Consider the following 22,182-nt stretch of genomic DNA (forward strand, 5'->3'; position numbering starts at 1 on the left):
GGGTATTAATTATCCCGGCCAGGAGACCATGGAGAGAGACGTTGTCCGCACCCCGACCCCAACCTCTGTGCGGAATCAGCTTAATATTCGTGTACCTCCACCTCGCATGTCTTGGGCACAAAGGACACGTTGGTGGTTGGTGGGCGTGAAGAATGCTGACAGCTCGGTTTACGGACGGACGGTCTTTCTCTTCATGTCGATACGTTGTTACGATACCGGGTTGACTGGCCTCTGGTGCATTTTGGTGCTGGATTAGCAGATATCTGAATCTTCGGACTGTGACAGTTGTACCACCGGCCGCGGACGGCATACTATCCTGTCACAATGATTTTGGGTGCTATAAGCACTTTATTCAGCGGTCGCCGCCGGCCGGCGGTTTGACCACGTCCACCAAGTGAGATCTGATGTTCGGCCGGTAAACACCACCGACGCCCCGAGACACTGCCCATACCCAACACATGTTTACTACGTGGCGTGGTGTGTCATGGTCTCACCACGCTGGTACTGACGATGCGTCCACCTTTGACGCTGAGCTAACTGTCAAGTTCACTGCCCCCTCCTTCTTGCTTGATCGCTAAGCTGACAACTGGACAACTTTTGGGCAGATGGTATAAAGACGCGACCATTGACGTTGACAAGACTTACCATCAACTTACACCACCTTTGCATCTAGCCAACTAGCCCTCTCTCCCTCTCTCTAACAACTCGTCGTAAACCACAAACACAACAATGCCTGCTGTCAACAAGGGTACCATCCTCGTTACTGGAGCTAGCGGCTTTATTGGAACGTAAGTGTTTTTTCCCTCATTTGAATCACAAGAGAAGGACTAACCCAGTTAGCCACGTTGTTCGCGTCCTTCTCGAGCACGACCTTAATGTCCGTGCCGTTGCGCGTACTGCCGAAAAGACGGAACACATCCGCAAGATGTTCCCTGCGGCGGGCGACCATCTCTCTTTCGCTCTGGTTCCCGACATGTCGGCTGATGGCGCGTACCATGAGGCAGTCAAGGGAGTCGATGGTGTTGTCCACCTTGCGTCCCCTGTGACTTTCAGCTACGTCGGCGAGCCTTCAGGAATCATTGGTCCTGCGGTTGCTGGTGTCACTGCCATTCTCGACAGTATTGCCAAGTTTGGTCCCACAGTCAAGCGTATCGTCCAGGTTAGCTCGATTGCAGCAACAAGCCTGGGTCTTTCGCCAGTAACCATTACCGAGGCTGGTGAGTACATGCCACGAGAGAAAAAGGGAAACTTCAATCTCTGACAATCCCGCAGACTGGAACGACGATGCTGTCAACATTTGCGAGGCCAAGGGCGCCAAGACCGACTCGTTTGTGCAGTACAGTGCCTCCAAGGCCCATGCCGAGCGTGCGTTCTGGCAGTTCTTCGAGAACCCCCACACCTTTGACGGTGCCACCATCTTGCCCGGCCTCACCCTTGGTCCTTACACCCAGTACACTGCCGACGGCCGAGTGGGCGGCACCGCGTCATTGGTCGTCCCCTACCTGAAGAAGGGTGTGCCCGAGTCGTCCCTTTCCGAGACCTTTTTCAACCTCGTCGACGTCCGTGATGTCGCCGACGCCTGCGTCGCTGCTCTCGAGACCCCTGCAGCGGGCGGCGAGCGCTTCATTGTCGCCGGCGACAAGCTAGTCAACAATGACTACGCCCTTGCCGCCGAGGGGTTCCCCAAGGCGGTCGCCAACGGGGCTACAAAGGGCAACCACGACGCCAAGTTCCAGTCCGATATCGAGGCTACTGTCCCCAACTTTGACGGCAGCAAGGCCCAAAAGGTTCTAGGTATCAAGTATCGCTCCAAGGCTGAGACTATCCACGACACTATCGCTTCTGTCATTGACCGCATCTGAGCCCTGTACCCGGGCATATCTGTTGGCCGTGGCAGAGACTTGACTGGAGGGAACCTCTCTCCACGGGTCCCTTCTCTCGGAAATATATCCACAGATAGTACCCCGTTCTCATATGCAGTAATGCCACCCGTGATACTAGTCGACCCAAAATCGACCGTGTGGAGAGAGGTGGCCGACACCACCAGTCTCGGTATGCAAGGCAGAGTATGTTTCTTGTAGGTGAGCTGTGGTCAGAACCTTGACTGTCAGAGTAACTGGTCAGAGTCGGACATGTGCCACTGACTATGCATACCACAATAGATGAATCCCACAAAACTCGGTCAAACCCCTACGAAAACACTGTGGACACGGCGTCCAGCGCTTACGCACTCAGACCCGCACCCTTGCTGAGAAGGGTGGGGACCGAGGAAGGAGGGATGAATCCGACCTCAGTACAGACAGCGGTGATGTGGTCGGGAGGGGTGAGGTCGTACAGCAGGTGGAGGGGGATGAGGTTCTTGGGGAGCGGCTTGGGAAGCTCGAGGGCGCGAGCGGTGGGAATGTTGAGGAGCGAGTCCGGGGTACCGACCTCGTTGGATGCGAGGTCGTCGAGACCCACACGCTCCGAGAGCTTGAACGCCTCGATGCACGCAACGACGGGGACACGGTGCTCCTTGGCGAGCATGGCGACGACGGCGGTACCGGCACGCGAGTGGAGGGCGCCGTCCGAGTTCAGCGACGAGCCGCCGAGGAGGACGAGGGAGGCGCGAGACAGGGCGGTGGAGGCGAGGGGAAGGAGAGTGTACATGCACGGAATGCCAGCGGCGCTCAGTGTGGCAAGAGTGGTGCGACCCTCGTGCAGCGGCCTTGAGTCGACAACGACGACGCTAAAGCTGGCGGGAGGCGAGCGAGCCTGCATGTCACGGTATGCCTCGAGGAGGGAGCGCTCGACCACGCTCGACCGCGCATACACGACGACAGTGTCTCCAGCCTTGATCTTCTCCTTGGCAAAGTCGGCAATGACCTGGCCCGCGACGATAATGTTGTCCTGGATGTAACTGTTGATGGCCTCGGTGAGGTACGCCTTCTGGCTTGCCTCGGCAGTGGCGACAGGAATGTGGTCGCCGTCGTCCTCGCCAAGACGGGTGATCACGCCCTTGAACCAACGGATAGCGTTTCCGACTCCCACACCCTTTGGACGGCAAGTCTCGAGGTAGGCGATCATGGGCGAAATGTGCGAGCTAAAGTCCTTCCAGAAGACGGCCTTTGGAGGGCATTCGTAGTCGTGCACGACCTCACGGAACGCCTCGAGCACACCGAGGGTACGCGCCGACGCACCACGCAAGGTTCCTTGCGCAATCAACACACCGAGACGGACGACAACGGGGTGGATCTTGTCACTGGCGAGAGCGTCCGGGGTGTGGGGGTCACGCGGGACGGGGAGGTGGGAGAAGAACTGGTGCGCGGGGTTGGGAGGTGGGGGAGGGGCAGAGGCAGCGGCAGCGGCGGCGGCAATACCGCGGCGGTGACGCGAGGTACCGCCTGATGGACCAGCAGAAGCAGCTGGCGACGCGGCGGCCGAGGCATTTGGGCTGGCCAAGCCAGGCGCTGCGTGGTCAACGGCCGGTGGGCCACGCGCAGCGACTTGAGCGGCACGCTTCATCTTCTTGAGTTCCTTTGCTGTCATGGGCTTGCCCGTAGGTCCAGTGGGAGTGGCTCCCACGCTGGGGGGCGACGCAGAATCGGTCGCCTTTTGGGGAGTCGAGGTAGCGGAGGACATGTTGACAATGATGTGAGGGGAGAACGCCGCTGGTATGAGGAAAGAGGTGCGGCGCGTTGTCGCGTCGAGTCGCCTGCCGAGTCAAGAGAGATGCCTCTGAGGTACTGTTCTGTAAGACTAGAGTGACTGATGAGCTGGTCAGGCTTGAGGTGGAGCTGGACGGTGACGGAGGAGTGGATGATGGATGTGGTCTTTGTCGGTGATGCGTGAACGTTCACCTCACTTTTCGAAGTCGAGTTGAATGCACGTGCAAGCCACGTGGTTGCCACATGGGTCTGTGTGGTCTACGGGAGCGAGATCGGAGTGTGAGCCTGGGATCCTGGGAGCTTAGTCCATGCATGCAATCTCCTCAGCTCGCTCAGCTTCCCACCACTGAGACGCAACAATGTGTGTGTGTGTGCTTTCGAGGGGAAGGGGTCTCTGCACACCATGGGTCGTCATTGTATGGTTTCTGGCCCGTAAAGAGTTGTTGCCGTTGTGATGGGCTGTCGGTGGCGATTAGGCCGATGAAGATAATTAATTAGGTTTGAACGGTAATGGCATTCTCAAGACGACACTCGCACCAAATGCTCCGATCGGTTGTTGGGATACCAATATACATTTCGCGGCTCGGACATGACACACAGGTAAAGAACCCACAGCTGTAGGAGACATTGTCGACAGGTTGTGCATGGAATGAGTGCCCCTTCCTATGCATGGAGGCAGACACAGGCTGACTTGTGGACATGAGCGTGTGTGCAAAAGAGAGCATGACTCAGCAACACCTGCGATGGAAGATGCTGGCTAGCAACCCGCCTCTTAAATGGGGGGCATGTATTACGTGCGACCAAACGCACCCCACCCATACGCCAGCAGTCGCCATCCGCAACGCACGCCGAGCGGCGACAAGACTCACGCGATTACCACACCCAAGTGTCCACCTCATCACACACACAAACCCCCTCCTCATCACCCCCGACCGTCACTCTCTCTTTCTCAATCACTCTCTATCTCATTCTCACATACCCACATACCCACACACGCACCCGCACACACACCCCTCCTTTCAACGCACAGCAGCATTTACTGCAACCCTTTCAACCACCTCTCCCTTTTCACGCACTCGGGCCTTTAACAAACCGAAGAAGCACGCGCGCGCGCGCCAAGGAAGACAACTCCACTTTTAACAGCTTCCTCCCCCCGTTTTGCCACCATGTCCTCACCAGGCCGTAGCGGCCTACCACCAGACCCGCCCCACGAGTCAACACCACCTCCCGAGCCCACGTCGTCTGGGCAGGTTCCCGGACAGGGTGGGCCGTCGGTGACTGCCGACGCGCCACCCGAGATGCCCCCGCCCGATGATGGCGAAGAGTCCGGAGACCCAGCGCCACCTGGACCTAACGGCGGCGGCTCAAACGCTCGCCGTCCACTCAGCTCATTCACTTTCGTCTCGCCAGTCCCCATGAATCGCCCAGAGGGAGGCGAGGAGCAACCAGACGACGGCAACCGCCTTGTTCTCACATGGACTATCGAGGTCTTCCCCAACGATGGTTCGGAGGGAATGAATGGCGAGGCGCCGACTGATGCCCCGGGTGTCGACGGTGACGCCCTTCCACAAGCCGACGCCGACGCCGGCCACGGCGTCCACGGCCCCCCTGGCGCCGCACTACCTACCGGCGGCGATGGTTCTACAGGCGACGGCGAGGCTCACCAAGCTGGGGGTACGGACGCCGACCGTAACACTGGCACCATCTTTCTCGTGCTGGGCCCAGACGGTCGCGTGATTCCCCGTCCCGGCGGCGACGATGGTGGCCAGCCTCCTCCTTTCTTCTTCCCTTTTGGCCTGCCCTTCACCTTTCAGCCGCCTCCTCCCGCTCCAGACCCAGCCAAGGCCGCCGAACTGCTCGCCTCGCTCCCTACTGTCGGTCGCGCCCTGCTCAAGCGTGTGAACATGGTCGTCGCCGCAGAGGACGCCGCAGGTGGCAAGGAGTATGATGACCGTGGGTGGCGTTGTGGTATCTGCCTCGAAGGCCTCGAGGAGGAAGCCGAACGTGACGAGCCCGAGCAGGCTGTCAAAGCCCTTCCCTGCAACCACCTTTTCCACGAGGGCTGCCTCCAACCATGGTTCACGACGCACCATACCTGGTGAGTGTCTGTCGACGCTACCGTGTTCACTTTACTAACACTCTACACAGCCCTACTTGCCGTCTGGATCTCGACCCTCTGCGCACTCTGCATGGTCCTCGCGAAACCCGCGCTAACCCCTTGCGCCCTGCACCCACTGGGTCCGGACGCACCACACCAGCCTCGGCGGCACACCCATATGCCAGAGGCGACCGCAGTCGTGCCCGCTCTGGTGTTCAGACACCTCTCAACCCCGATGCCCAAGCTCAAGCTCCACCGGCAGACACACCCGTCCCCGTCCCTACACCGCTCAACGCGCCGACGCCACAGTCGATTCTGGAGAGCCTCGTCTCCCAGGTGACCCAGGCAGCGTTTGGACAGGCGATGCGCCAGAACCAGCTGTTTGACAACCACCTCACCGCGTCGCCAGCCCCCATGGGACCTCCGGAGCCACCTCGTACAGCTGATACCCCTGGTTCGCCTTCACCAGCTGCCGGTCCCAGCCGTTCGGCGACTGTCGAGAACCAGACCCAGGCCAACCCCTCGCCTGCGACTGCCGGTGCCAGCAGTGAGGCCCGTCCTACTCCGGAACGTCGCCCCCACATCCATTTCATTCGTGTTCCCAGTCCCATGAATGGCGGCCATGGCCCCGCTCCTCCTCCTCGCGAGAACGCAACCACTCCAGGCACTGCGTCGGCGACTCCTGCTCCCAATGCAACCGCGAACCCACCGAACGCCGAGGATGCAGGCCGCCGCATGATGAACTTTCCCCTGGAGTTCTTCTTCCTTCGCCCCCAGCCGCACGGCGTGCCAATGGCCCCTCCTCCGGCTCCACCGGCTCCCGAGACCCCCGCTGTCCCCGAGCGCACCTTTGTGCCGCAGACACTGCAGTCATGGACCGAGCAGCGCGAGAAGACACTTGGCTGGCGTTGCGACGCTGTCGAGTGTCTCGTAGCCCATCCCATTCCGGAGAGCGGCGCAGAGGACATGGACCTCGACGACAGCGTTGACTCGGACCTCACCGTCCCTGACAAGGACATGCTCTCAATCTACGCGCCCACCCAGGCTGCCTTCCCCGCAGTCGCCGAGGGCGAGGAGGCCCACGCCGGCGCCAACTACGTTATTCTTGCTTGCGACCACCGCTGGCACCGTACCTGTCTGGAGACGGCGGAGCGCAGTGCCGGCCACAAGGCTGGTGCCGATGTGGACGGTCGCGAGTGGGTCCGCTGCCCTCGTTGCCGCAAGGAGGGCTGGATCACTCCTCGCAGTGAGACCCCAGTCAATGTGGCTCCTACCGTCGCCGTCGAGGCGTAAACCACCCTCTCCGATTTCATCACGGATTCTCTCCAGAGATCCGACCCTCTCACACTCAACATTCATCCCACGCGCGTTAACGCGTCCATGCGCCTGCCGCCTCCCCCACGTCACACGTCTTGTTTTTGTACGACCGTCATGACCATGGTCCACCACCACCCCGCCGAGAGAACTTCACATTTGTACCATCGTCCCCTGTTCACTCCATAGCGCCATAGACAAGCATTCACCGGCTGCACACTCTCCCCATGCATATATGCGCACGTCGCTAGCAAGAACGTGGTCATTGTGCGTCGTTGGTCGTAACGGTTAGTGGTCATGAGGGGCCGCTAACTCTCCCTTGGTCGGCGAGAACACCGACCAGAGCCGACTGCATGACAGATGGCCAGAAATAGCCAGAGATTATCCCGTGCCCAGATGGCTCACCCTCGGCGTACCGAGGTGGAGAAGTGGAGGATTAGTCTTTGCCATTAGAATTCCGAATGTGGAGGGCTCCCCTCATTAGAAAGCGCCCGAGTGGAGGCTGTTCGGCGACCCCTCGTCGCCGAGGGCGGTGGAACAAACGAGTGGAGGGTGGCTGCAAGGGAAGTGACGTATAAAGCCCAACCTGCGCATCGATAACCATCTTGTCCATCCTCCCCATCTCCACCATCACCACCATGTCCATCTCCACTGTTCAGCTCGCTGGCCGCCCTGTTGGCCAGATTGGGTGAGTGTGTTTCGTCTCCACCTTCCCTCCCATATTCGCCTTCCTCCCCAATGTTTGATCTTCCCTCCCAATGCTCCACCTTCCCTCGACCTTGACTCGCTACCATGTCCAGTTTATCAGGCCTAACGCTTTCACAGCCTCGGCCTCATGCAGCTCACCTGGACCCCCAGCCCGGTCTCGGACGAGAAGGCCTTTGCAGCCATGAAGGCTGCCACGGACGCAGGCGCGACTGCCTGGTCCAGCGCGACCTTTTACGGTAACCCGGGCCACCAAATGGACAACATTGCCCTCATTGGCCGTTTCTTCAAAAAGTACCCAGAGTACAAGGACAAGGTCTCCCTTGTGATCAAGGGTGGTGTCGACGAGAGCCTGCATCCTATCAACGAGTGAGCAGTTTCTAGGCCACGCAGTGACAGCGACTCGTTTGGGGTTTACTCACACACCCAGCCTCGAGGCCAACCGCGCCCTCCTCAAGGAGACCCAGGAGCTCCTCGGTGCCGACGTCCCCATCAGCGTCTACCTCCCCGCCCGCCTGGACCTCGCGCAGGGCAAGGCCGACCCCGTCAAGTACATGGCGCCCTTTGACGAGCTGCGAAAGGAAGGTCTCTTTGGCGCCCTCGGCGTGTCCGAGGTGCGCGTCGAGACCCTCGAGAAGCTGGCTACCGCCTACTCGCTCGCCGTCGTCGAGATTGAGGTGTCACTCTGGTCGTACGAGCAGGAGATCCAGGACGTGATCGCCTGGTCCACCAAGACGGGCACGCCCGTGTTCGCGTACTCGCCGCTCGGCCGTGGCTTTATCACACGCACGTACAAGACCCCCGAGGACATTCCCGAGGGCAGCTTCCAGCGCTACGTGCCCCGCTTCCAGGGCGACGCGTTCTACCACAACCTCAAGCTCGTGGACCAGCTCGACGCCATTGCCGCCCAGCGCAACCTCACCACGGCCCAGCTGGCGATTGCCTGGGTCGCGTCGCGCGGTCCCAACGTGAGTTGCCTGCGAGTTAAGAGTCGAAAAGTGTGATACTAACTCGGAAATGCAGGTCATCCCCATCCCCGGCTCGTCTAACCCCGAGCGCGCGCAGCAGAACGTCGAGTCGGCCAGCATCGAGCTCTCGCCCGAGGACACCAAGGCCATCGACGACATGCTCGCCCAGTTTGACCTCAAGGGCGGTCGCTACCCTGCCGCCGCGTCTGACCACCTCATGATCTAAACGACGAGTTGTGGGCGACGTAGAATGTAAACCCCGGTGTGGTGTGGGGTTTAACTAGTGTAGATGCCTGTGTCATGCAACCCGTGTAATGCCAACAGCCATGCAGGCAGGTAGAGAGGCCTTGTTATAGCTGCACTGCAGGGAACGACGCAGGCCCCGCCATGGCCAAGGTTTGGCGGTGACTACCCGCCTGGCGTGGCGGCCGGCGCCTCTGACGCACTGTGCAGATTTCATCTTGTTTGACGGGCCAACACACAGTACTACCGTCCCGTTGTCTCACGCAGCTTTCACCATTTGACGGATCTCGAACTGTCCAGAAGAAAAAGACATGCATGCATGCGTGGTGATGGCCTGTGAATGGCCGAGGATAGGGATCTACAAGAGGGGTCTGGGGTTGGGTTAGGTTAGTAGGAGCGTCCGTTTCCATCCAAATATAACGGGCTCTGCAGAGCCACAGTACGTCCACGATCTGGTGTGTTGACGCTTAGATCTCGCCGTAGCTGTTGTCCGCAAAGACCTTGGCCTCGCGGGCGACAATGGCCTCGAGGGCCGAGAGCCAGGCCTCGAGCTGGGGGAGGACCTCCTCCTGGGGCTCGCCGAGCTTGGGGTAGAAGGTGGCGCGGTAAGGGCAGGCCTTCATGGCGAGCTAATGGAGAGTGTATCAGAAAAAGTGACAATGGAGGTGTTTTGGTATCGCAGCTTCTCCAGGATATGGAAGTAGCTGCTGTTGGTTGGTACTCACGCCGAAGACGGGACGGACGAGCATGCCGTGGAACTTCTTGAGCGAGCCCTCGTAGCCCTTGGTGAACGAGACGCTGAGCTCCTCGGTCTGGTTGGTCTGGTTGAAGCGCAGGCCCATGGCGGTGAACTTGAGACCGCGGAGGAGCCACATGAGCGCGTCGGTGGCCACACGCTCCTTCTGCTTGGGGTGGGTGGCCTTGTCGTGCGCGAGCAGCTTCTCGAGGGTGTCGGCCTCGACGGGGTTGGCGAGGAGGTAGTTGCGCACCTTCTGTGGAACGCGTGAGCTCTGAATCGGCACCTGCGAGGGACTTCATGTGACTCACAGTGATGTTGCCGTTGAGGTCATTCTGGACCACGCTGAACGCCGGGTTGCCAAAGAGGGCTGGTTGTCAGCTTGTGCGAGACCGAGTGCACGCTGCGGTGGTGACCCAGCGTGCAGAGTCGCTAGGTATACAGGGCTACGTAACAAGTCCCACGCTCATATCCCCATACACACGGCTTCCCAACACTCACTGAAGATCTTGACAAGGTTCTCCGAAGCCTCGAGGAAGGCAGCGGTGTCGACACCGGCCTCAGTAATGGGCACGTCGACGAACGACTGAGAGGTGAGGAATGGTCCAGCGAGCGGGTAAAGTTTGCGGAAGTGTTATCCACAACTGTAACATACCTTGGAGATGGTCTGGAAGAACTGGGGCTGGGCCATTGCGATGAAGAGAGAGTGGGTGTTGACAAAAGAAGGTGGACGATGACACGATGGATCGCGGTCTGAAAGCGAGCTCGTCACGTCGATGATGGGCGCGTGCCCTGGGTGGACCCTCAATTTCAATTCAAACCCTAATAAACATTACCCTCGTATTTTCTAATAACCACGTGGCATTTACTAATGCTTTCTCCCGTCCCACACATCCGCACAATGATGCCCCGCTATCCGGGTGTTGCCGATCTTCGAGTTTTGAATCCATCCACACCTCCATCGTCGCGATGTTCCGCGGTCTCCCAGCACTCTCGCGGCCCCTCGCTGCGCCGCTGCGTACCGGTCCCAAGCGCGTGTCCGCTGTTGCCCGCAACGCCGCCGCGAGCGCTCGCCACTCGTCGACCAATGAACCACTCGCCCGCAACACCGGCACAACCCACCCGTTCCGCTGGATCGGCACGACTTTTGCTATCGGTACCGGAGCGCTCTTGGTCGCGTACTACTATGACAGCAGGAGTGTGGCTCATGAGCATGTGGTCATGCCCGTGATTCGCGCGCTCACCGACGCCGAGGACAGCCACCGCCTGGCCGTCATGCTGCTCGGTGCGCCGGCATGGGCGAGACCTCGCGACATGGGTGTCGATGGCCCCGAGCTTAGCGCCGAGCTCTTTGGTGTACCCCTCGTCAACCCCCTCGGTGTCGCTGCCGGGTTTGACAAGGACGCGCAGGCCATTGACGGTCTCTTCGACCTCGGTTTCGGCTACGTCGAGATCGGCTCGGTCACACCCTTGCCGCAGCCCGGGAACCCGACCCCGCGTTTCTTCCGTCTCGAAGAGGACAGCGCAGCTATCAACCGCTACGGCTTCAACTCGAAGGGCCACGGCCAGGCTCTTGCTCGTCTGCGGACCCGTGTCGCCAACTTTGCCGTCGAGCACCCCAACCTCTTCCCCGAGGGCACTTCCACCGCTGTGCCGCCCAAGGGCCTTAACCGCTCCTTGCGTGAGGGCCACCTCCTCGGCGTCAACCTCGGCAAGAACAAGACGTCCGCCGCCGACTCGAACGACGACTACGTCAAGGGTGTCCGCCTTCTGGGTCCCTACGCCGACGTGGTGATTATCAACGTCTCGTCGCCCAACACCCCCGGTCTCCGCGCCCTGCAGTCCAAGGAGACCCTCGAGCGCCTGCTCAAGGACGTCGTTTCGGAGCGCGACTCGATCGCCGTTGACGGCCTCCCCAAGATCGCCGTCAAGGTCACTTGTGACTTGAGCGAGGACGAGCTCGCCGACGTCGCCTCTGCCGTGCGCGCTACGGGCGTCGACGGCGTCATCCTCTCCAACACCACTGTGCGCCGTGACCTCGGCCTCGAGTCGGAGCACAAGGGCCAGGTCGGCGGTCTGTCCGGTCGCCCGCTCTACCCGCTCGCCCTGGCAGCACTCAAGACCCTCCGTCCCCTCCTCCCGCCCTCGGTCCCCATCATCGGCGCAGGCGGCATCTGGAACGGTGCCGAGGCCCTCGACATGGCGCGTGCCGGTGCCTCCACCGTGCAGGTCTACACTAGCTTCGGATACCGCGGCGTCGGCACTCCCCGTCTGATCAAGGACGAGGTTGTCGCTGCCCTGCCCGCTGGATCAGAGTGGAAGAAGGAGATTGGACGCGACTACGCCAACGCCAGCATGGGCTGGGACGTCGACCGCGTCGCAGCCGAGGGCGCTGCCGTCGCCGCCGAGGCGGCTGGTCTCGGCGCCTTGCTCGCCGAGATTAAGGAGAGGGAGGACATCCACACCCTCGCGGCTGAGGCTCACGAGGCTCTCCACTCTATTGCCGACAAGCTGCCAGAGGTTGCGGCCCCCGAGCCCCTTGCCCCCGACGCCATTGTCGGCGCGCTCGAGAGCGCCATTGCCGCGTCGGTGACTGTTGCCGGCGCCATTGAGGCCGCACCCCTCGACGCCGACTTTGTCATCATCGACGAGGTCCTCCCTCCCGTCGTGGAGGTTGTTACCGCCGTCCCACCTACACCGTCCCAGCAGGACGAGTGGACGCAGCGTGCGCGCTCGGGTGACCGTCGTTTGGTGTAGACACATTATCCATAACTCATTGGTATGCAAAAGGGAGGTATTGTCGCATTACTTTCATCGTGATTTACCCGTGTAGAGAGCATTTATCGTTACACCTAGTATACAAGTAGTGGACAATGGAGGGGTCGGGACTTGGTGCCGGGAGATATACAGTCTGGAGCAGGTACACGCCTTATCGCCGAGGGGTGACACCGAGGGGATAGCGGCGCCCAGAGGGTGCTGGGGTGGGCTGCGATGGTGTGACGCTGCTGAAGCGAGGTCCATTGGCGCGTGGTGTGGTGCCACCCTCGTAATGACTGAGGCGCCGTTTGACGAGCTCGGTTTGAATCTGAGCAGAGTTGGCAGCAACGGAGAGCAGCTCGCGGTCCTCGTTCAAGCGCTTGACCTGGCGCTCCAGCGCCTTGATCTTCATGTCCTTGATCTTGAGCTGGTCCGAGTGTGCGTGGTGGTTCTTCTCAGCGCCATTGCCGTTGCCGTAGAATGGTGATCGGTTGGAGTCGGCCTCGCCGAGGACCTTTGGTGTCGCCTCACGGCGGGCCTCCTCTTCCAATGCCTTCTGAGCGGTCTCTAGGTCGGTATGCAGTTGCTCGAGCTCGGTGTGCCTTGCGTCCAGGTCCGCTTCCTTGGCCTCGAGGTCAAAGTTCTTGCTTTGGAGCTCTTCGCTCTTGGCTTCAAGCTGTGCACTCCTCGCCTCCAGTTCAACGTTTGCGGTATCCAGTTCGGCGCACTTCGCCTCGAGCTCCACGCTCGTGGTTTCCAGCTCTGCCCTCATCATCTCAAGCTCGGTGTTCTTCTCCTCGATCGAAGCGTTCAGAGTGGTCTGATGTCAGCTGGCGAAGGATAGGTGCAACTCACAACCTTGCTGCTCAGCATCTCATTGTGGTCCTCGAGATCAAGCACCATGTTGCTCTCGGCCTGCAACTTTCCCTGCAGCTCATCGATCTGCTTGCGGACATGTGACAGCTCGTGGACGGCGATGTCCTTTTCGTCGATAGCCGCTTGCAACTGGTACTCGGCCTCTTCAAGCTTGGCGCGCAGCTCCATGGGACCCTCCCGTGCCGACACCGAGGACTGGATACCCGAAGCGTTCATGTCGTCGCGGGCGACCTGCAGGTCGTACTGGGTCTCCTCGAGCTTTTGGTTGAGCTCGTGCTTTTCATCCGCAGCGACCTGTATGCCGTCGCGCAGCTCGGCATTGACGCCCTCCATGTCGCTGAGCTGTTCCCTGAGTTCCGACTGTTCAATCTTGAGCTCCTTGTTGGTGTTGCGGCTTTCCAACAGGGCAGCACGCAGTTCCCGCATCTCATCCTGTACTGGCATGAGCTTGGCGATGATCGTGTCGCGTTGCACCACGTCTCCTTTCAGCTTTTGCAGCAGCTCTCGGTATGATGTGACCTCGTCCTGGAGCGACTTGGCGTACAGTGCCTGGGCATCAAACACTGCTTGGGCATGGGGGGCGAGCACGGCGGCAGTGGTGTTTGAAGTCGGATCGGGGGTTGGGGACCTTGACCGTATCAGAGCAGGGGGATTGTTTTCCTTGTCAGAAACATCGCTAGCAGGCTCGGATTCGGCGTCGCTATGTTCGTCCATGCTTGGTCGGCGGAACAGACTCAATGAGCCGGGCCGCGACCCGCCTGTTCCAAACACAGGTTCGTCCAATGCCTGTGAATGTTAGGTGGAGGACCGTAGACGGCCATTGCAACTTACTGGAACTGGACTCTTGGCCCTAACGGAGGTTGTCTCTTCTTCCTCCTCTGTAACCGCAGCGAGGTGGGGAGGTGAAATGCGGCGGGTAAGTGGGCTGGACGGCAGGCTAGACGGAACCTGGAGGGTCAGATGGCGTTTTCAGGTGTCAACTCACCGGTAGCTCATCCATGTCTACCACCGACGCAAGGATGCGTGAACTACTCATGCGGGGAGACGTCTTGGGACTGGTAGAGGGCAGCGACAGTGAGCCCGTAGCGACATATTTGCTAGCTGCCAAGCGAGTGCGGAGCGCCGCGACCGGTGTCTTCTCCTCGTCCTGGGTGCCAGTGGTGGTTGCGCCTGACGTGATCGATTCCAGTGACCGGTCAGCCCACATCGGTGCGGATCCGGGACGACGGGGGGCGATACGCGTCGCAGCAGTCGCGTCGGGATCGACCATTGCTGAAATCGAAAAGCTCGCACCGGCCAGCTTTGGCAGGGAGTCGTTGCCAAAACTCAAGTCTGCCGGCACGACCCATTCGGAGCTGTTGTTGGGTGACGCCTCGTTCCACTCCTCATTTGGCACTGCTAGCGGCGAAAAGTGTCGGATAGGCTGCACATCGACGAGGTCAGTCTCGGGACTCCACGTCCAATCGCCCTCGCCCGTGTGGTCCTCTGGAGTGACGATGATCTCCGTCCCGGGCTCGAACTGGTTGAAGCCGAGGTCGTGGAATGTTTGCGAGTTAGTGAGCGTATTCTGCGTCACCTCATCGTCGAAACTGTTGATGTCGGCCTCTTCAAATGAAGAGTTGTGTGGCTTGTGGGTGGGCTCAAACTCGAGCGAGTCTTCGTCCTCGTCACTGCTTGCTGGCTCGATCATGGGCACCTCTTCCTTAATCAATGGCTCATCGCCGAGATCTGTGATTCCTTCGTCGCCCAATTGTTCAAATGAATGGTGCGATGGCTCGTCCACAAAGTCTGGGAGCCTCTCGATGACCTTGAAAAAGACGGATTGGTTGAACCGCACAGAGTTGCCTGTTGCAGGAGTGTTTCCTGGGCGGAGAATGCTGCGTGGTGTTTGGGGAACAAGGTGGGTACCGGCAGGTGTGCTGAACGAGTGGAGGAGTCTGCTCTGGATCGGAGTCGACGGCGCAACGGGCCCCTCGGAACCATTCAACTCTGCGCGCAGCAGTGGGCGCCCAAGGAGTCCACCGGGTCGTGATGATGACAGGAGCATGCCATACTTGCCCGGCGTTTCCTTCTGAACAGTGGCGAGGCTGTCGTCTAGTTCGACCTCCTCCATGTCGGCCATGCTGTCGTCGCTAATGTGCTCCTTGGATGCATTGGCCGCGGCTGTCGCAGACGATGCAGTGGTGGTGCCCGTCGGGCCCCTGCCCAACGACAGTGGCCATCGAGGGGTCACGCTACGTGGTGGTGTTTGTGTCTCTGAAGCGAGGGACTCTTCGAGAAGTGCAACAACGGGTGCGGGGGTGCTTTGCAATGGTGGGGGAGAAGCGGGTGGCGTTGTGGTGCTCCGGTCTGCGTCAACATTGTTGGGGCCGCTGCCCATCACGGTGATAGGCGGCGAGGTGGGGGGCGGCGGTGACAAGTCGAGACTGAGCGAGTTGGATGAGCGGCGCTCGCCCTCGGGAGAGGGGATGTTTGGGAGAAAGCTGTCAAACGAGTCGAGCTGGGAGGTAGATGCTGATGCGTCGTGTGCCGAAAGGTCAAAGTGTCCTGTAAAGCATCAGCAACTGTTGTGTCGGGGTTTCATTTCAAGCAGTGGCGTGAGAGGAGGGTTGTGACAATGGGTCGATGGTCAAGATGACACACGAGAAGCTAGGTCATGCGGCATGGCGGACGGGGGCATGTCCATACCGGCAGCCACCACACGCCTTGTCTTACGCACTGGCAGGGTTTACAAGCTTGACTTGCTTCCTCTTCTTTCGTGGGGTTGCGCGCGGTGAGGATGTTGCTGGGGTGCCAGGAATGAACCCAGAGATGGATGGCGATGCAATCATCTGGGAGAAGGACATGGTGATGGGTGTCGCACGCTAGGGGGGTGTAGAGAGAGCAGGTGTCGGGAACAAGATGTTGCATTCGTGAAGAAGATCAGGCGCGTGTTGATTTGAGTTCCTGTCAACAACAGAGGAACCGGCAGCTCACAATTGATTCCGTCGGCCGCCGTCACTTTTGCTTCCGCCCTCTGCCAACACCAGCGAGAGGCACACCTCCACTTTGTGGATCCACATCCATGACGTTCCACCACCACACAGTACACCATGTCCCAGGTCGACCTCAAGGCCCTCCTAAAGCAACTCAGCTCCCCAGACGCTGATGCTACAACAATCGTCACCCCTCAACGCGTTCGTGAGCTCGCAGCCGCCATCTCGCCCTCTGCAAGCCATGACGACCAGTCGTTTGCTCTTCTGAGCGTCAGCAAGATTGTCGATGTCGCGTCGCAGGATGGCACCCCGGACGAGGTTGCCCTGCGTATCAAGCACATCTTTGACCCGTTGGTCGCTGATGCTCTTTCTACCGATTCGGCAGACCCCGTGTCCCTGGTCCCAGCCACATCACTCCTTGCTGTGGTAGCACAAACCGCTCCCAAAGCAGTGGTGGCGATTCTCACCCAGCACCTGGGCCTCGACGACAACGATGACAAAGAGTCGACCGTTGATCCCTTGTCTCTTCTTCTGGAGCTTGCAGAGCTTCCATCGTCTCTTCAACCCGCGTTTGCTGGTCTCCTCTCGTCGCTTGCCGGTACCAAGGCAGGACGTGATTTGGTGCGCAACCGTGCGCTCGAGTGGCTCTCTGCCGCCGCAGAAGCCGAGACCAAGCAGGTCCAAGGGGACACCAAGGTGCTCTGCGCGGTTACTCTGTCCAAGCTCGGTCGCGAGGACCCAGTTGTTGGCGAAAAGCCAGAGGAGCGTGCGGTCAAGGACGAAGAGGCTGAGGAGAACGAGTCCCGCTTTGCGCGCACGTTGGCCGCACACATTGCGGCCTCGTCTGCGTCATCACGCAGCGACGGTATTCTCCCATCACTCGAGGGACTGAGTGTGCTGTCGACCAGACCGTTTATTCGCGACATTCTTGCTGCCGACTCGGCCTTCCTGAAGGGCCTCCTCGCACTGTCGCCTGTGCCCCAGGCTGCCGGCGGCTCGCTTCCAGTCACCCCTCGTGCGAGCATGTCCTCTCTCGACCAACTGGCTACTGCACCAGTAGACACAGCACTGTGCTATGGTGTTGTTACAATTCTCTCAAACCTTACGCAGCGCAAAGCCGTGCTGTCCGAGCAGGACCAGCAAATGGCGCGTCTGCGACGTATGGCCATCTCCGGCAAGGGTGCTGCGGACGGCGGTGACGACCCGCGCGAGAGCGACAATGCCGCAAAGGCCCGCACCGACCTCGTTGTAGCTGCTGGCGTGCTAGGAGCTCTACGTGGTCTTGTCCGCGCCGAGTCTACTCGCGTTCGTGCCGGACTCGGTGCGCTGTGCCGCGACATTGTCGAGGACAAGGCTCAGCGTGTACCGTTTATCCGCGATGGCGGCGTCAAGATCCTCACCATCATCCTTCGCGACATGAAGGACGCAGAGGACAAGATTGCGCCTGCACAGGGACTGGCCAAGCTCGTCATCACGACCCCGCCTCAGCTCCTCTTCCCGGCTCCATATCAGACCAACGCCCTCAATGCTCTCCACCCGCTCTACCTCCTGCTCGTGCACCCCAACTCGTCGCTCCTGCAAAAGTTCGAATCCCTCATGGCCTTGACAAACCTGGCTTCCATTGACCCTCAATTCGGCAGCCGTATAGTCGCGGCCAACATGACGCCACCGGAGAGCAACGAGTTCCGTGGCGCGGACAGGTCAACGACCGTCCCAGTTGTCTCCAAGGTTGAAGAACTGCTTCTTGACGACAACACTCTCGTTCGCCGTGCTGCTACTGAGCTTGTGTGCAACCTTGTTACATCAGAGGCTGGCTTCAGCTACTTCTCCGGCGACCAGGCTGGCTCTCCCGACCCGGACCCGCGGGCCGCCTCCCGTCTTGGTGTTCTCCTCCTCCTCACCGATGTGGACGACCTCGCTACGCGCCTTGCCGCCTCGGGAGCACTGGCAGTCCTCACCGAGTCTGTGGTCGCGTGTAAGCTCCTCCTCTCCGGTGCCGGCATTAGCAGCACGTCAAAGCGCAACGCGTGGGAACGTTTGGGGGACCTGTTCGAGCCCGGAGGCGCGGTCCCCGAGATTGGCGAGGACGGTGAGCGCCTCGAGACTGTCTCAAGCTCGCCTCCCGACGCTGGGTTGGCGCACCGCGCTGCGGTCATTATTGAGAACCTCGCACGGTTCTGCAACGCGGAAGATGAGGAGCAGCTGAAGAAAGGCCAGGCGGCGCTGGAGGGCAAGATTGAGGCGGCGGTCAAGGCGTTCATTCCTACCAAGGACAGGCCAGCGGACCCGCGTGTCGATGTTGCTGGTGTTGTCAAGGCGCTTCTGGAGGCTAGGAAGACATTGGCAGGAGAGTAGCAGTGATGTGCATGCATTTATAGAGTGTCTCAGGGGGCCACCTCAATCGAGTACGATTTGGCCAGGTAGATACGAGCGAACACCCATGCGCTCAAGCGTACGAAACAGTACACGCTCGATGGTATGTGTCTCACTCAGATCATCCACGACATTGTATGTGGTGAAATGGTGGGGGGTTCATCGCTATTCCGTCAACAACCTCCACCCCGGTCGATTCCAGCGATCCGCTTCATTCCGTTCACCGTTCAATCTCATCGCCGTCACCATCCGTCCACTCCACTCCACCACTCACAAAATGGATCCCCTAGAATCCCTGGCCCTGCCGCCCGCCAACCTCCCAAGGCCGCCAGCGTATGCGCGGCCAGTCCTGATCGACACGTATTCGCACCTCCCCTCTCGCGCCATCGAGCAAGGCGACGCCAGCATGGTCTATTACCGACCGGCACCGATCGGCGCCGACCTGCGATACGGGTTCGAGCGGCGCGTGGAGCGTGACGAAAGCGTGGAGGAACATCTGGATGGACTGTGCGACGCTCTGAGAGTGTTGCATGAGGGTGGGCGAGGGGCCGAGAGGCTCGGAGGTGTGGTTACCTGGCGCGGGATGATGACGAGGTCAGTTTCAACTCCGCCTGAGCTCGATGGTTCCTTCCCAGAGCTCGATTTGGATATGTGAGACTGAGATTTGGTGCTGATGGGGACTACAGGATCATGACGGCCCCATTCGAGGACCGCGATGGTTGGGAGATGAACTGCGTGCCCCTTGGCGGCTCGATTTACCTCGAACTGGACGACCCTCCCGAGAAGCGCAGCTATCGGTAGGTAAACCGATCTCCTCGTCAAAGCCACCTATGTCCTATACTAACACGATAGGGCAAAAGATTCGGCCAAATGGGCTCTCCAGAGCTATATGGGTTACTCTTACGAAAGCTTCTCAACTACCACGCCTGAAGGGGATCCCGAAGACTCGCCAGAGGGATGGAGCGGAGACGTGAACACCAATGTGCAGGTGAGTTATTGGAACCACTTTGCAACTTAGCTGACAACCAGTGGTGCAAGTGAGTTCAGCTACTGGGGGCGGTAGCCTCGCATGTCTACTCGCCAGCTAGGCTGAGGACTTTCAAGCTGACGGTGCAGCATCGTCCGCTCGGCGATTGGCGAGATTCCTCTCTGTCTCGGTGGCGAGGTGGACTGTGTTCAAGGTGGGTTAATAAATAGCTGCCATCTCTAACCCTCAGCCGAAGTGGGAGCGCCAAACCCAGGTCTCGACGCGTGTGTCGAACTCAAGACCAATAAGGTCATTGACAGCGACCGCGCCGACATGGTCTTCCATAAGAAGTTGCTCAAGCACTGGGCACAGAGCTTCCTCTTGGGCGTGCCGGTATGTCCTTTTCTGAGGATCATTTGCCTGACGCTCTCTCTACAGACTGTCGAGCTTGGATTCCGAACCGAGGAAGGCATCATCGCCGAGCGCCACCTGTTCGAGACTGAGCGTATACCCGCACTGGTCGCGTCGGGCCCACGGCCAGCATGGTATCCGACCCCATGCCTGCACTTCTTGCACGCCGTCCTCGGCCTCTTGGTCCGTCACTTGCTCCCTGCAGACCCACGTCCACCAGGCGCGCCTCCCGTGTACGCGAGTGAAGGCAATCTCCCGCCAGCACCGACTTTTAGGCTGAGGTTCACTCCGCGTCGTGGCGTAGAGTTGTTCCGCCTGCCCAGCGTGAACAGCGAGCGGTGGGGCGGTATCCTGACCGAGGACTATACGCGCCATGTGCTGGAGCGTGATGCATAGCTATATAGCTGTAGAGAGTTTGTTGCTTGCCCATGCATTTTGCGGTAGCGCGCAGGGTCACCTGGTGCGCTGGTGAACGCCGTTCGGAACTTGCCGACTAGATTGTGCTGACTCGAATGTTGTGATAAGAGCGGGCAACTGCGGGCAGCCACGGCCAACCGCGGTTTTAGCGGAGCAGACGGTGACGTTCGCTTATAGTCGTCGACCGCTTGCCCATTTCTCTCCCTTCGTTTATTCTCTCCTTCACTCTCCCTCTCCCTTCCACTCCAAACCCCCTCCCCCACATACGCTCCTAAAGTATCTCCCTACAATGGCTCCCGTCCCCGTCCAGGTCGCCGACTCGGCCGTTTCGAGCCCCTTCCCCCAGAGCCCCAAGACCACCGGCCCCCCCGTCGACCAGACCAACTTTCTGAGCGACCGCGCGCGTACCACCGAAATCGACGGCAGTGAGTAACGTAGAAGTCGGTGGTGTTCATGTGGAATGATCGTGGTGCTGTAGCATCCATTCTCGTCGACGGCTGTGCTTTTACTGCCCACTGCCCACCTGCCCGCCCAAAACACCTTGCTGATAACAACAGTTCGTGGTCTCCTCCCTCTCGAGACCCCCGATGTCGTCTCCTTCGTGAGTAGCTTTCGCAGACACCTGATCTGTACGTCTGTACCTGACTAACATGTCCAGCTCGCCGGCAAGCCCAACCCGGCCACCTTCCCCTTTGGCTCCATTACCCTCAACCTCAAGCCGTCCATCTCTGGCCGCCCTGCCGAGTCTATCACTCTGGACGGCGCGGACCTCGACCACGCGCTGCAGTATGGCCCCTCGGCTGGTCTGACCAGCCTCCGCAACTGGCTCACCGCGCTGCAGGAGCGTGTCCACAAGCGCACGCCTGGAAACTGGACCGTGTCCCTGGGTTCTGGTTCGCAGGACCTCATGACCAAGGTGAGCACTGAAAATGTTGGGGGGGGGGGAAGGAGGGGACAAGAAAAGTGGGCGCAGAGCAAAGTGTGCGCTGCGCCAAAGGGATCCACACAGGCGCTAGAGCCTAGACCGTCAGTGCCCGTGTGCATATGGACAGATTGGCGGGGCCGCGTCGTGAAGCGCTCGGTACGGCGTGCAAAAGGGATGGCGCGTCTTGTCCGCGGGTGTCGTGAGCCATCCCGCTCGGAATTCATATCCGAGGGATCCGTTGAAATTAGAGCCCTGGATGGAGCCCCTCCCAACCACACATCCAACTGCCAAAGCAAGCACCATCTAACCCGTCCACAGTGCTTCTCGGCCGTCCTCAACCCCGGAGACCCGATCCTCGTCGAGACCCCCGTGTACTCGGGTGTTCTCCCGGCTCTGCGCCTTCTGAATGCGGACATGATTGAGGTCGATGTCGACGACCAGGGTCTGTCTGCCACCCGCCTCGCTGAGATTCTCGACAGCTGGCCCGCCGACAAGAAGAAGCCCCGTGTCATCTACTCGACCCCCGTCGGCTGCAACCCTTCGGGCTGCTCGGCTAGCCCTCAGCGCAAGCTCGATGTGCTCCAGGTCATGCAGAAGCACAACCTCCTCATGATGGAGGACGACCCTTACTGTGAGCTTGATGACGGAAATCATAGCTAACGTTCAGACTACCTCACCACGCCCCTCATCCCCTCGTACTTTGAGCTCGAGACCCAGGTCTTCCCCAACGCCGGCCACGTCGTTCGCTTCGACTCGTTCTCCAAGCTCCT

The 22,182-nt window shown here is 59.9% G+C and overlaps 10 protein-coding genes across 10 annotated transcripts; 7 read left to right on the plus strand and 3 right to left on the minus strand.

The window, feature by feature from the left end:
- Positions 1-729: 729 nt before the first annotated feature.
- GRE2_6 (methylglyoxal reductase (NADPH-dependent) gre2) lies at positions 730-1,862 on the plus strand (the record flags this gene model as incomplete). Its single annotated transcript, XM_028622649.1, has 3 exons — positions 730-788; positions 841-1,217; positions 1,273-1,862. The coding sequence occupies 3 exons, from the start codon at positions 730-732 to the stop codon at positions 1,860-1,862; spliced, it is 1,026 nt and encodes a 341-aa protein (XP_028477541.1).
- A 361-nt stretch (positions 1,863-2,223) lies between these two features.
- EHS24_007278 (uncharacterized protein) lies at positions 2,224-3,621 on the minus strand (the record flags this gene model as incomplete). The annotated part of the gene is made up of 1 exon (XM_028622650.1): positions 2,224-3,621. The coding sequence occupies one exon, from the start codon at positions 3,619-3,621 to the stop codon at positions 2,224-2,226; it is 1,398 nt and encodes a 465-aa protein (XP_028477542.1).
- Positions 3,622-4,813: 1,192 nt separating this feature from the next.
- EHS24_007279 (uncharacterized protein) lies at positions 4,814-7,038 on the plus strand (the record flags this gene model as incomplete). The annotated part of the gene is made up of 2 exons (XM_028622651.1): positions 4,814-5,745; positions 5,796-7,038. The coding sequence occupies 2 exons, from the start codon at positions 4,814-4,816 to the stop codon at positions 7,036-7,038; spliced, it is 2,175 nt and encodes a 724-aa protein (XP_028477543.1).
- An 856-nt stretch (positions 7,039-7,894) lies between these two features.
- On the plus strand, positions 7,895-8,958 carry EHS24_007280 (uncharacterized protein; the record flags this gene model as incomplete). The annotated part of the gene is made up of 3 exons (XM_028622652.1): positions 7,895-8,133; positions 8,195-8,732; positions 8,788-8,958. 3 exons carry the CDS (start codon positions 7,895-7,897, stop codon positions 8,956-8,958), a joined length of 948 nt encoding a protein of 315 aa, XP_028477544.1.
- Positions 8,959-9,442: 484 nt separating this feature from the next.
- Positions 9,443-10,402, minus strand: EHS24_007281 (uncharacterized protein; the record flags this gene model as incomplete). The annotated part of the gene is made up of 5 exons (XM_028622653.1): positions 9,443-9,604; positions 9,701-9,967; positions 10,023-10,081; positions 10,213-10,297; positions 10,367-10,402. 5 exons carry the CDS (start codon positions 10,400-10,402, stop codon positions 9,443-9,445), a joined length of 609 nt encoding a protein of 202 aa, XP_028477545.1.
- A 278-nt stretch (positions 10,403-10,680) lies between these two features.
- On the plus strand, positions 10,681-12,468 carry URA9_2 (Dihydroorotate dehydrogenase (quinone), mitochondrial; the record flags this gene model as incomplete). Its single annotated transcript, XM_028622654.1, has 1 exon — positions 10,681-12,468. The coding sequence occupies one exon, from the start codon at positions 10,681-10,683 to the stop codon at positions 12,466-12,468; it is 1,788 nt and encodes a 595-aa protein (XP_028477546.1).
- A 172-nt stretch (positions 12,469-12,640) lies between these two features.
- EHS24_007283 (uncharacterized protein) lies at positions 12,641-16,190 on the minus strand (the record flags this gene model as incomplete). Its single annotated transcript, XM_028622655.1, has 5 exons — positions 12,641-13,288; positions 13,324-14,130; positions 14,176-14,292; positions 14,330-15,891; positions 16,064-16,190. The coding sequence occupies 5 exons, from the start codon at positions 16,188-16,190 to the stop codon at positions 12,641-12,643; spliced, it is 3,261 nt and encodes a 1,086-aa protein (XP_028477547.1).
- Positions 16,191-16,436: 246 nt separating this feature from the next.
- EHS24_007284 (uncharacterized protein) lies at positions 16,437-18,674 on the plus strand (the record flags this gene model as incomplete). Its single annotated transcript, XM_028622656.1, has 1 exon — positions 16,437-18,674. One exon carries the CDS (start codon positions 16,437-16,439, stop codon positions 18,672-18,674), a length of 2,238 nt encoding a protein of 745 aa, XP_028477548.1.
- A 295-nt stretch (positions 18,675-18,969) lies between these two features.
- Positions 18,970-20,466, plus strand: RAI1_2 (Protein rai1; the record flags this gene model as incomplete). The annotated part of the gene is made up of 7 exons (XM_028622657.1): positions 18,970-19,199; positions 19,379-19,489; positions 19,545-19,680; positions 19,722-19,729; positions 19,809-19,873; positions 19,916-20,052; positions 20,098-20,466. The coding sequence occupies 7 exons, from the start codon at positions 18,970-18,972 to the stop codon at positions 20,464-20,466; spliced, it is 1,056 nt and encodes a 351-aa protein (XP_028477549.1).
- A 310-nt stretch (positions 20,467-20,776) lies between these two features.
- On the plus strand, positions 20,777-22,072 carry EHS24_007286 (uncharacterized protein; the record flags this gene model as incomplete). The annotated part of the gene is made up of 4 exons (XM_028622658.1): positions 20,777-20,912; positions 21,045-21,088; positions 21,146-21,403; positions 21,731-22,072. The coding sequence occupies 4 exons, from the start codon at positions 20,777-20,779 to the stop codon at positions 22,070-22,072; spliced, it is 780 nt and encodes a 259-aa protein (XP_028477550.1).
- Between the last annotated feature and the right edge of the window lie 110 nt (positions 22,073-22,182).

Source organism: Apiotrichum porosum (genome assembly GCF_003942205.1).
Source record: "Apiotrichum porosum strain DSM 27194 chromosome Unknown scaffold_4, whole genome shotgun sequence".
In the NCBI taxonomy this organism is placed as follows: domain Eukaryota; kingdom Fungi; phylum Basidiomycota; class Tremellomycetes; order Trichosporonales; family Trichosporonaceae; genus Apiotrichum; species Apiotrichum porosum.